The sequence below is a fragment of the Typha latifolia genome, chromosome 5 (genome assembly GCF_019914945.1).
Source record: "Typha latifolia isolate L0001 chromosome 5, TyphaL0001v2, whole genome shotgun sequence".
Lineage (NCBI taxonomy): Eukaryota > Viridiplantae > Streptophyta > Magnoliopsida > Poales > Typhaceae > Typha > Typha latifolia.
Window position 1 is genome coordinate 10,000,341 of NC_133090.1, and position 12,069 is coordinate 10,012,409.

General features: G+C 39.7%; 2 protein-coding genes across 2 annotated transcripts; both read left to right on the forward strand.

Moving 5' to 3' along the window:
• On the forward strand, nucleotides 1-3,013 carry LOC140789546 (protein phosphatase 1 regulatory inhibitor subunit PPP1R8 homolog). The gene is made up of 4 exons (XM_073139275.1): nucleotides 1-335; nucleotides 535-604; nucleotides 718-1,182; nucleotides 1,961-3,013. The coding sequence occupies exons 3-4, from the start codon at nucleotides 743-745 to the stop codon at nucleotides 2,763-2,765; spliced, it is 1,245 nt and encodes a 414-aa protein (XP_072995376.1). The 5' UTR covers nucleotides 1-335; nucleotides 535-604; nucleotides 718-742; the 3' UTR covers nucleotides 2,766-3,013.
• A 5,979-nt stretch (nucleotides 3,014-8,992) lies between these two features.
• LOC140789127 (NDR1/HIN1-like protein 6) lies at nucleotides 8,993-9,727 on the forward strand. Its single transcript, XM_073138735.1, has one exon. It carries the CDS (start codon nucleotides 8,993-8,995, stop codon nucleotides 9,725-9,727), a length of 735 nt encoding a protein of 244 aa, XP_072994836.1.
• Nucleotides 9,728-12,069: the final 2,342 nt, after the last annotated feature.

Here is a 12,069-nt window from a genome sequence, read left to right on the forward strand (position 1 = left end):
GGGTTCCAATGGAGTCTTACTCAGAAAGTCCGATTAATTTAGCACCATTTGCAAACGCCGTGCACCTCTCAGGACTCATCGTCCTCTATCCCTCGTCGTTGTAGAAACCCTAACTCGAAGTCTCTCTTCTCCCGATTTTATCGTTCTATTTGTCCAACTTTTTGTCCCCCAGGAATTAAACTGCTCGATTTGCTTTCTGATTCGATTGATTTGTCTTGGGTTTCGTCAAATTCTCTTTTCTTTTATCTCGTTTGCTGGCGTTATCGGATCTGTGCGCACTCTGGTACCTGGGAAAGCGGATTTCAGGAAGTTCTAGAGCTTTGATTTACCCAAAGGTGGCTTCTTTTCCCTTTTCTGTTCATTTGGGTGCTCTAAATTTTCCCAAATTAGAGTTTTTTGGGGATGATTTTTGAGATATTTCTCTTTCCACATTGGCCTCTGCAAGATTGTTTCTTTTGATGTTTTGCATGGATTATTAATGCATGATTGAGTGGATGAACTGATGTTTCTTTTTTGCTTTGCACGGTGGAACAGTTCATTGCAGAGTCCGATATTGGAAAGGTCAAGAGCTTGGAATCTATTTCTAGGGTCTTGATTTGACTTGGTAAGCCCCATAGCTGGATGTGAAGGAGTGTTTGTTTTAATCTTTGGGTAGACTATATTCTGAGGAATAGCTCCAATCTTGGTCAGTTTCATGTAGCATTAACTCCTTTGTAGTTTTAGTATAAAGAAAGAAAAAGGAATGTATCGAGGGGGTTTCGATAGATTCAAGAAAGCCCAATCTTTGGAGCCGTTTGCGGTGACCCTTAATTCAGCTTCAACAGCTTCGTCAACTACCAAGGCTTCCAAATCTCCAACCCAGTCAGTTCAGAAGCTAAATTCCCACTCGCAGACTCAGCATGTTGCCTCAAAGCCAACTGGACCGGAACCGATCGTTCCATCACCGCATACCACTCAGATTGGAGGCGGCCAATCCTCTTGGCAGCCTCCGGATTGGGCAATTGAGCCCCGTCCCGGAGTGTACTATCTTGAGGTGTTGAAGGATGGAGAAGCTATTGATAGGATAAATCTGGACAAGCGAAGGCATATCTTTGGGAGGCAGTTTCCTACTTGTGATTTTGTGTTGGATCACCAATCTGTGTCACGACAGCATGCTGCGGTGGTTCCCCACAAGAATGGAAGGTTAGAGAGTGTGTGATATTGAAGCTCTTTTCTTCTTTATGCTGCTTCATGATGTGCTTGCTGTCAACTGCCACCATGTTGTTTTCTGTTTTTAAGTGCTGAAAGAAGATTATATAACTAAATGGCTTCACTGGATTTGGATTCTTCAAGGTGAATTCTCTCCATTCAACAAAATTCCTTTAAAGTACTTTTTTTCATGATAAATATTTGATGATAGTTTTTTGCATGTTGTCGGGGTGCACCTGCAACAAGAGTTTGGTGGCAGGGTGCACCTGCAACAAGACACCTCTGAGCATATGTTTTATGCTAAGTTCACTAAGGGCATCTGTTATCTCTGTAACTGAAACAGGATGGGAGTAATACTTTCTCCTTCTTCCCAAGATATTCTTAGTATTGAGATCTATCACTCCATAAATCTTAAATGGCATACTTGTCATACTTTTATAGTTTCATTAACGTACTGTGACTATTACAATTTGATCTAAGAGTTCTTGTTCTTTTGCTCTGTGTTTCCTCTCATGGGATGATGCATAATGCTGCTGCACTAAGCAGTGAATTTGCACTATATAATAGATATCTGAAACAACATATGCTGTATCTTATTTTTGAAGACGATTAATACTCATCATGGGATTATTTAGGACTATACTTACAGTAACATGTGTTGATAGTCTATAAGGCAGAACTTATTTTCTTTCCAACTGATATTTCTTTTTCTTTTCCTTCTTTGGATCTTAAATGATCTAGAGTTGATTCATACATTCATACTTTTCCACAGCATATATGTCATTGATTTGGGGTCAGTTCACGGTACCTTTGTTGCAAATGAGAGACTGACTAAAGACAACCCTGTTGAGCTTGAAGTTGGACAATCTCTGAAGTTTGCTGCTTCAACCAGAAGCTACATTCTTAGGAAGAATACTGCTGCACTCTTTCCCACTCCTGGACTTTCTGCAGAACTTAATCTACCTTCTCCTCCAGACCCTAATGATGAAGATGCTGTTGTAGCATATAATACAATACTAAACCGCTATGGAGTTTGCAAATCAGATCTTTTATCCAATTCTAAAAGCTCTTCAGGAAGTGTCTCAAGTAGAGCTGCTGATAATCAAGCATCAGGAAGACCCAACAAGAGAAGAAAGAAAGAAAGAGTGGCATTTAAAGATCAGGTTGGAGGAGATCTTGTTGAAGTAGTTGGGATCTCAGATGGTGCAGACATTGAAACTGAACCTGGTCCTATAGGTGTAAAAGAAGGCAGTCTTGTTGGAAAATATGAATCCCTTGTGCAGGTAACGGTAATACCGAAGGGAAAGGAGCAGGCACCACCAAAAGAAGGTAACATCTCACCCACGGGTGTTACAAGTAAGCTACAAGAAGCGTTGAACAAGGTGAAAAATACTCCGAAAGGTGGTATATATGGTGACCTTTATGGGGATTCCTTTTCTGGTAAGGTGGGCTCCTCTTGGGCATTTAAATCTGAAGGGCAAGAAGGTATCACAAAAGGCAATGAAGGAAAGCCAACGAGTGAAAATTTTGATGCAAGTTCGGCAGATGATAGTGATGATCTCTTTGGGGATTCCTGATGATGGTAAAAGCTAATTAATACCTGGCTCGTCCATGAGTTTCCGATGAACTATCTTTTAGTGGACCACTTTGTTATTCATGATGGTATCAGTTTCAGAAATTTTGTTGTAGTTTTTGTGGGATGCGACATCCGAAGGCATACCTTTTCCTTACTGTCATTCCATTGTGATTTCTTCCAGAATCCGTAAAGTGTGAATTACTTTTTCCAATTCAATGAGGAATATATTTACTCTGATTCTTTGTTTTACTTCTTGAATGTTATTTCTGAAAACCTCAGTAAGGTCCAGGAATTCTATGTTGTTCACTGAATAGTTATATACTAGGATGATCTTCCTTCTTACTGGAGAATATAAAGTACCTTGTATTTGTCATACAATCTGTATCCAGGTGTAGCGGACGCTATGAGAGAAATTTAATGTCTGGTTTGCTGCAACGTTGCTCTATAAATCGAACTTTTGTTTGCTTCTAACTGTTTTCCAAGTGCAGGGAAAATAAATATCATTTTTTGATAGATGGATATTTTTATCGCCGTGGTAATAGAATTTAGTAATTGTGGTATTACAGCTCTATTTGTGGAAGCAATGCTAGTTACAAGAAGTCAGTTCCAGTAATAAAGAAAGAGTTGTTTGTGCAAGAAATCAAAGTTCTTCGTTTTGCACGTTTACTCAATTTTGGTTTTGGTTTTTCTTTCTCATATAACCCAATCTACGAAAACCTAAACAAACTCTTTAATGACAAAAATAGTCTTACGGACTCTTTTGGACGTAGAAAGACCTGCCTTCAATTTAATAATAGTTTGTTTTTAGAGAAGAAATTTTATTTTAAAATAATTATATTAAATACTTTTTTATTTCTTCATCTTTGTCGTATCAACATGTTGGTGGTAACAATCTGATTTTAAAGAGTCACAAGAAATCTAATAAAAATAAATAAATAAACTTACAGAATATAAAATTTTGAATGATTAACTGTTTCTTCGAAGGGACACACTACTTCGACTTTAGACCCGTGCGTGCAAACTGAGCCGAGCCGGGCAGCGCGCGCATGTGAGTTAAATTGCATAGTAACATTTACCCACAAAATAGGTACCCATTTTAGGGCCCAAAGTCCATAAGAAGTTTATTACTCATATACCATACTAACATTTCTCAAATATTCAATATAGTACTAAATTCACTTTTCTTTATTTTTTATTATCATGATACCCACTTTAGAGTCAATTTTCATTTACTTGATTTGACTAAGTGAATATATGGCAATAAAATACTCTTTTAGCTAAATTAATTCCACCATTAAACCATCATTAATAATGTATATGCCCCACTTAAAACTTAGCTCAAAATTAATAAAAAAAATTCATATCAAATACATGAAATTACCAACACAACATTCTATCTATACAGGCCAGTCATTACCATCTTTACAAATATAATGGATTAAGTATATATTAATTCAAGTTTGTCCTATAGTAAGTGCACAATAAGAATGTAATATACTGACTAGCTTATACATGCATAAATATCACAAGTTTTTATATCCTTCTTTCCAAGTCATTTAGGACTCAAAATTTTACTTGGAAAATACTTGGTAGGAGTAGAGAACATTGGGTTTGGTCCTACATGGCTACATAACAATATCATATAATTTCTTATTATATGTTTAATGCTCACTTGTTACTATTAAATCTGAAGAAAAATATTCTAAATCTGTAGAAACATGCTGTAAATCCGCATAAATAATATGCAACCACATATGCCCACTAGCAACATTTGATTTGAGCTAAGAGTACGTTATATTTGTTTCTACACATCAATACCACATAATTTTACTTATTACATGATTAATCCTTAAGTATTGTAATATACGGATAAATGTTATAAACCCGTTGACTAATATACAATCACATATGCTTAGTGCTTTTTTTTTATACGATTCATTTGGCACTCAAATTCGTGCTAGAGGAGTGTTTGGTTTGAGTTAAAAGTTAAATTTGGTTATATACATGGTTTAATTACGTCAACACCCTCCTGAAATATATTTAATTTTTAAACTTTGGATCTGAGTAAAATAGCAAACGAAAGTGACAATATACAACTAATAATTATTATACCCTTAATAAATATATCACATTATTAATTTTTAAATAAAAATAAATTACATAATTACCCTCAAGTAATTTAACCTCTTTCCTACCCGTTGTCATTCCATCGTGATCTATGCCTCCCTCCCCTCCTACCCCATCGCCACTCCTCTTCCTCACCTTCTATCTCCATTTTTGTTTAAGAGAGCTAACGTGACCGAGGCGGTGGTCGTGACTATGACAAGCAATTTCTTGCTCTCAGCGCTCGTATTCCTCGCCCTCCATCGATGCTCAACGTGGCCGAAGGAGGTGAAGTCGCCGAAGAACCCTTATTGCTCTAATAACAACAACATACGGCTCGAGAGGCTACAATGGCGACATAGAGCTCGGTGGTTAGGCCAGCTGCACCATCATCTATGCTATTATCATTACCGCCGACAAGTCGCCAGCCCCGCCACCTCCTCCGGCTTCGAAAGGGCCGCGCCCATAGTCATCATTACCGCCGCCTCGGCCCGAGGGATCGAGGCTCCGTCATCATCAAGGCCGCCGCACCCGGCAACTATGCAGAAGGGAGGCAAGAAGTCGGTGATGGTGAATAGGGAGGAAAATGATTATTTTTTTTATTTTTTTTTGAAGTGAGAGAACGAGCTATATTTAGCTATGGGGCCTTTGGCTAGTTACCCAGCCTGGGGAATCGGCCTCCAAAAGGTTACATAGATCTAGGTGTAAGGGATCTGTGGGTTCCAAAACAGAAGTGAACGAGGCCAGCTTGCCCCGGTTGGCTGCCTAGTTAGCCACCCGGTTGGCTTCGCGAAAAGTATGCAAGATTTTCCACTCCATACATCCTCTCAACAGAGACCAACACTCCTCAATTATGTTCCTAACGCACCGAGGGCAGATCACCTCTCGTCGGAGTATCTTTACCAACTCCAGTGAGTCTGTTTCCAACAACACCGTGCACTCTTTATTCACCAAAATGAGGCTCATCCTTACTGCCCAAGCCTCCACAAATAAGGCAGACACGTTTAGGCAAGATTCCCAAGCAGCCAGCACCAACTTGCCTTCCGCATCCCTAGCCACCATGCCCGCGCCACTTTAATAATTTAGATCAGCAAAGCACCCGTCTAAGTTGTGTTTGAGCCACCCTTCTTATAGAAAATTAAAATATAATATAAGGGTTGGAAAATTAAAATATGTCAATACATATCCTTTTATCTTAATTTAATTAAGGTCATTTCAAATTAATTACATCTGATATGATTGCCACATAAACTAACTCGCCTAGTTTGTTTTATGATACACTAATGAAAGGATAACATTGAAATTTGTTTATAGTTTAGGAAAGATATTATAACCTAAAAAAGTTTAGAGGGTTCCCTTAAAAACCATAGCAAAATTTTTGAATTGACCAAAATGCCCCCTCCACCTACAATGACATAATAGTTTAGTGGGTTAGCTAATATTAAATACTTTATTTTTTAATTCCTTCGTTACCATCTGCATTGTCCCTCTCTTCCTCTCTTCCTCTCTCTCTGTCCTAGTGCTAATGTCCTCGCCGGCCTCGTTGCCGAGTCGTCGCCCGTGTCGACGGCTTTGGAGGAGGTGCTTCGATCATATCGCGTCGATGCGCGAGGCCTTCTCCCTCTACGACAGCGACGGTGACGACGCCAGTGGCGTCCTTGTCCAGGACGCAAAAGGAAGCGGGGGAAGTTGAAGGGGGCGATCAAGTGTTTCGTGGCAGCGATCTCCTCTTTTCCGTGGCAGCGTTCTCCTATAATGGATTATTTGATCCATATTGATGCAACGCAGCCAGATGAGAAGACTAGCGCCTATTAAAATAAGGCGGAGTAAACGATGGAGAGAAAAAATGATTTAAGGTGGCACTATCCACGGAGAAACCGCTCCAAAGCCAAGTAACTATGGTACCTCCTACCACAGGTATGGCACTAGCTAAGCTTGTAATTACTGTAGCTCCTCAAAACCCTCCGCCACGTCCTTACCTCCATTGGTGAGAAGCTCAGTCCCACTGAGTTCGACGAATGGATACAGGAGGTTGATTTGTTGACCCGCGAGAAGCTCTGATTTGTTGCCTCCCCTATGGTTTGGGTTTCTTTTTAATTTGGTGGTTTGTAGAGGTGATCATTGGGCGGGCCGAGCCAGATTCGGACCGAGTCAGCCGGGCCATTGAGCAGAGCAATCTGTTTGCCATCCCTCCCACGAGTGGGTTGGGTCAGGCTGGGTTCGGACGGAATGAACCCACATTGAGGCACATTTTTCATTTTATCTTATTGAAATGGTAAGCCACCAGAGTAATAAAATGCTCCCTAATAAAAGATTAGATTAGATTAGATTAGATTCATTGACAATTAAAAACCTGGATATGATAAAGCATCCTTTGTCCTCGTCTCCAGGCTTAATGGCCCTGCCACCAAGATCAGGAAACAGGCTGGGCGACGACAACGGTGGAGCCCACGTGGTCGCACCTCGTCGGCGATGAAGATCCCTTCCACCTGACCGGATTCATCACCGCCTTCTCCACCTCGTCCCACGAGTCCACCCCCGTCTTCCCCCGCTCCTCCTCCTCCAAACACCTCGCCGAGCTCGAGCACGCCCTCAATAACGAAGCACGCGACGAGAGTAATGGTGCCGGCGAGATCCGGGTGCATAATAACGACGGCGAGCGTTGCCGAGGTGATGAGCGGCGCGGCGTCGCACTCGTACACTTGTAAGAAGAACACGGTGGTGGTGGTGACAAAGAACGCGGCGGCGGAGCTGGAGCGGTTCGGGATACGAGTAAACTGTGTGTCGATGAAGGCGGTGGCTTTCAAAGAAACCGAGCAAGAAAGATAAAAAGTCTCTTCTCTGAATAAGAAGAAGAATGTTTTATATTCTTATTTAATACAAGTATCATTTGTTAGAAACGGCAATCATGAGTTATCGAGTGACAATTTATTCAAACTTATATAAGTTATTGGAGTTATAAACATATTTTTTTTTGAATTATAAATATGGTTTTTTGTTATTCATAAATTTTTTTTTTTATTAATAGATTTTTGTGTTATAAATAGATTAGCTAAGTCAAAATGAGTTAATTACGCTATAAATAGAGTTATCGTGTCATAAATGAGTTGACAAATTATAAATAGTTTGACGGGTCTATTCATAGACAAGTTAAATAAGTCTTAATATAATATCAACGAATATTTAATAATCGGATTAGATGAATTGACTCATGTACAACCGAACACGATTAAACTAAACTCAAACCTACTTAAAAATTAGGTAATTACATCAGATTATCGAATTAGATTAACTTTTATCACCTAATGTCTACAAAATATACTTATTTTTATTTTGAAAAAAAAAGACAAGACATGAAATGCAAACCGGTATTCTCCCTCCACCCAAAAACAAAGAGCTAGAACTTTGGCCCAAAAAAGAATCATTGAGTTCTCTTCCGGAGGAAAACAAAAATTGTGTAAATCTGTAAAACAATTTTTTAAAAACTTTTTCGTACAAATCGCTCAAAAAGAAAGCTAAATCTTTTTATTAATTTGCCAATCAATCAAAAAGGTCACGCGTAAGACTAGAGGAAATTAATTCCTGCAGTCATGGCTGCATATAAGATATATGTGAAGATAAAATAGGCCAATTTAATTTACTTTTATCCAAGCTTTATTTATTTTACCAGTTTGGACTCGTTGTTTTAGAAATCACTGAGCTGTTCTCCTACTCACCGTCCTTCTCTACCAAACAATTGTAGAGTTCACCTTAATCATAGTACCCAGACCAACCTCCTCCACCCTTCCCTCCCTCCTAAATCCACATGCAACTATCTTTCTCTCTCTCGTCATTCATTTCATCCACACAATTTGTATAATTCTCTTAGACCGATCGAAAACAAAACAAAAACAAAAACAAAATCTTTTTTCTGACCGCTTGTGGACTAATGGTGCAATTCAGTCCAAATGCATTCTGAATGCATTGTCTGAGGATTCCAATGATGTTTAAAAGAGAATACGAAGGACGTAGGATTTGAGCGAACCTGCTGTCAGAGACTTACTCGCATAACATCGATCAGCCACCGAATCGCAATCCCTTACTCCCTTTCAAATCCAAGAAACCATCTCTCTCTCTCATTCTACCATGGCTTATTACGACCAAAGGTCTGAGCCACCTCCGCCGCGGTACGCCATGCTCTCGGAGTACCAATCCGGTGGCGACTCCCTCACCCTCCGCCCCCCGCCCCACCGCCGCAACCTCCCCCGCTACCTCTCCCACAGCTCCGACGACGGGGCCGCCTGCGGCTGCGGCTGCCTCTGCTGGTGCTGCCTCACCCTCCTACTTTTCCTCGTCGTCCTTGCCGCCGCAGCACTTTATCTCTTCCTCGCCTACAACCCCAAGATCCCCTCCTACTCAGTCGCTGGCCTCTCCGTCGCCTCCTTCCGCTTCTTCCCCTCTGACCTCACCCTCGAGACGAAGCTCGTCGCCTCGGTGCGCGCCGAGAACCCCAACGACATGATAGGGATATCCTACGGCCACGGCTCAACCGTCGTGGTTGCCTACCGGAACACCACATTATGCTCTGGTCATCTCCCGAGCTTCTACCAGGGTCACCGGAACACGACGGTGATGCGGGTGGTGATGGAAGGGCGAAACGGCTACGGCTCAGGGCTACAAAAAGCACTCGAGGAGAGTCAACGAAACGGGCACGTGCCGCTGGACGTGTTCGTGCACGTGCCGGTCAAGTTGAGGTTCGGAGAGGTCAACTTCAGGGAGGTCGTCGTGAACGTGCATTGCACACTCGTCGTCAATAGCCTCTCGCCGGGGAAGAAGACCGAGATCAAGTCGGCCAAGTATAATGTCAATGTTGAGTTCTAGAGATGTTTAACTCTGGTCGTACGTTGACTTTCATAGGAAAGCATACACTAATTTTATGCTTTTGTAAAATACTTGCTAATTTTTAGGGGATTTTCAATTTAATGGCAATTGCTTTTTTAATTTAGCATAGAAAACTAATTACATATATCTTTTTATAGTCGATACATATTTTATTATAATAAAGTACATATAATTTTTTATTATAATAAAGTACATATAATTTATATAATTGATGCACACTGAATATGTTATTATAAAATTAAAAAACTAACCTTGGATATGTTATTATAAAATTAAAAAACTAAATATTATTAAATTATAAAAGCTCCGTTAGTTTTAACCCTTGCAATTATGAGAGTTTCTATATTACTTAATTCTTTTACATAATAATTCTAAATGAAAGACATGCAGGAAAGTTAATTTGAACTCAAAAACTCTTATTCTTATACCATATTAAGGTGTTCATTTGTGAAATACGGATAGAATATACATTACTTTTCTTATTCTTAATACTAGAAGAAGATAGCTAATACTAGTATAAGCTATTATAATTTTAGTTCATTATAATTTAATGAGTAATAATTATATTTGATATGATATGAAGTTATTAATAAAGTATTAAAAAATAATAAAATTGTATTGGGAATTAGTGATGTTAGGTTTTTATTGTTGGTAATTGTGTACAAAATATTCTAAGTGTATTTATACATGTATATGAGCTTTTATATAAGTCTAGAAAATATTTGTTTTGAAGAATTACAAGATTATTGAAGAAAACTTTATGAGTTTACATCGCGTTCATACCGTGTTCTCATGCGTTTACACAAACAGAGAGCAGCATTCATAAGCGGGCTCATGCATTCACATAGACCAAGAGTAACGTTCACAAGCGCGTTCGAACGTGGGCTCATGCGTTTACACAGACCGAGAACAGCGTTCACAAGCACGTTCGAACGTGGGCTCATGCGTTTACACAGACCGAGAGCAGCGTTCATAAGCACGTTCGAACGCGGGTACATGCGTTCACATAGACCGAGAACAGCGTTCACAAGCGCGTTCGAACGCAACCTGGTGAAAATCAGCTGTTGCGTTCGAACGCACTTGGGCCCGTTCGAACGCACCTGAGATCAAGTCAGGCCGTTCAAACGCACCCGGGCCGTGTTCGAACGCACCAACAAAATTAGTAATTTTTGGACTTTCGTGAGTTCGGATAAGACTTAAATTTGGCTCTATCTTAGAGATCTTATATAGTGATGCTCTAACTCTAGGGTAGTTGAAAAAGCAATTTTGAAGGAGACTTCTTGAGCCTACATCGGTTCTTCAACGAACAAGATCTCACTCTTCTAAAAAGCTTAATATTTCGTCTTAAGGGCTATCTAGACAAAAGAATAATCTCGAGGGCCACTGAGGATGGATATCAATCATAAGAAGCAATGAATCATGGGTTCTAGTGAGCAAAACTGAGAAGAACAAAGTCGTAAGGTTCGATGGTTTGTCTTGTGAGTCAGTTTTGTAACTGCTACGATTCTAGTGATTAGTTTTGATCCGAGTTTGGATCTGTGGTTTTTTTCCGTTTGGGTTTTTCCACGTTAAAATCTTGGCGTTCATTTCTACTTTCGTTTTTAATATTTTTCGGACTTTTACTTAAGCGAACGAGTGATATCATTGCTATGATTTAGATACATACGTGTCTCTAGGGTTTTTTCAATTGATATCAGAGCATGTTCTCTCACTCGTAGAGAGAGATCAGATAGGCATGAATTTCCATAGAGATGGACCATCGTCTATTAGACCTCTTATTCTAGATGGATCAAATTATGGATATTGAAAAGCTAGGATGAGAGCTTACTTGAAGTCTATAAACGAGCGAGTATGGTTTGCCGTTGTGAACGGTTGGAGTCCACCAATGTACATGGTGGATGATAAACTTGCTGAAAAACCGATAGAGTCATAGGACAGGACAGATTATGTAAAATTTGGATGGAATAGCAAGGCAATAAATGTAATCTTTAGTTGCGTTTCCTCAGAAAAATTTAGAAGAATTTCTACTTGTGAGATAGCAAAAGAAGCTTGAATGGTCTTAGAAACTACTCACAAAGATGACTGCAACGTACTAGAACCATCTGGCAGAGTGAAATTAAATCATCCATTGCAACAAGTGATCGGAGACGTGAATAAACCAATGAAAACAAGACGACAAATCCAAAGTGAGGTATCATTTACTTGTTATACATCTTCTTTTGAATCTAAAAATGTGAAGGAAGCATTGTTAGACGATTCTTGGGTTAATGCTATGCATGAGGAATTAGAGTAATTTTCTAGGAATGATGTTTGATATTTAG

Excerpts from the sequence above, each read along its gene's own strand:
- LOC140789127 (XM_073138735.1), top strand. The coding sequence starts at position 8,993 with ATGGCTTATTACGACCAAAGGTCTGAGCCACCTCCGCCGCGGTACGCC.
- LOC140789546 (XM_073139275.1), top strand. The coding sequence starts at position 743 with ATGTATCGAGGGGGTTTCGATAGATTCAAGAAAGCCCAATCTTTGGAG. Across the intron at positions 1,183-1,960 it reads GTTCCCCACAAGAATGGAAG|CATATATGTCATTGATTTGG; the intron begins GTTAGAGAGTGT and ends ACTTTTCCACAG.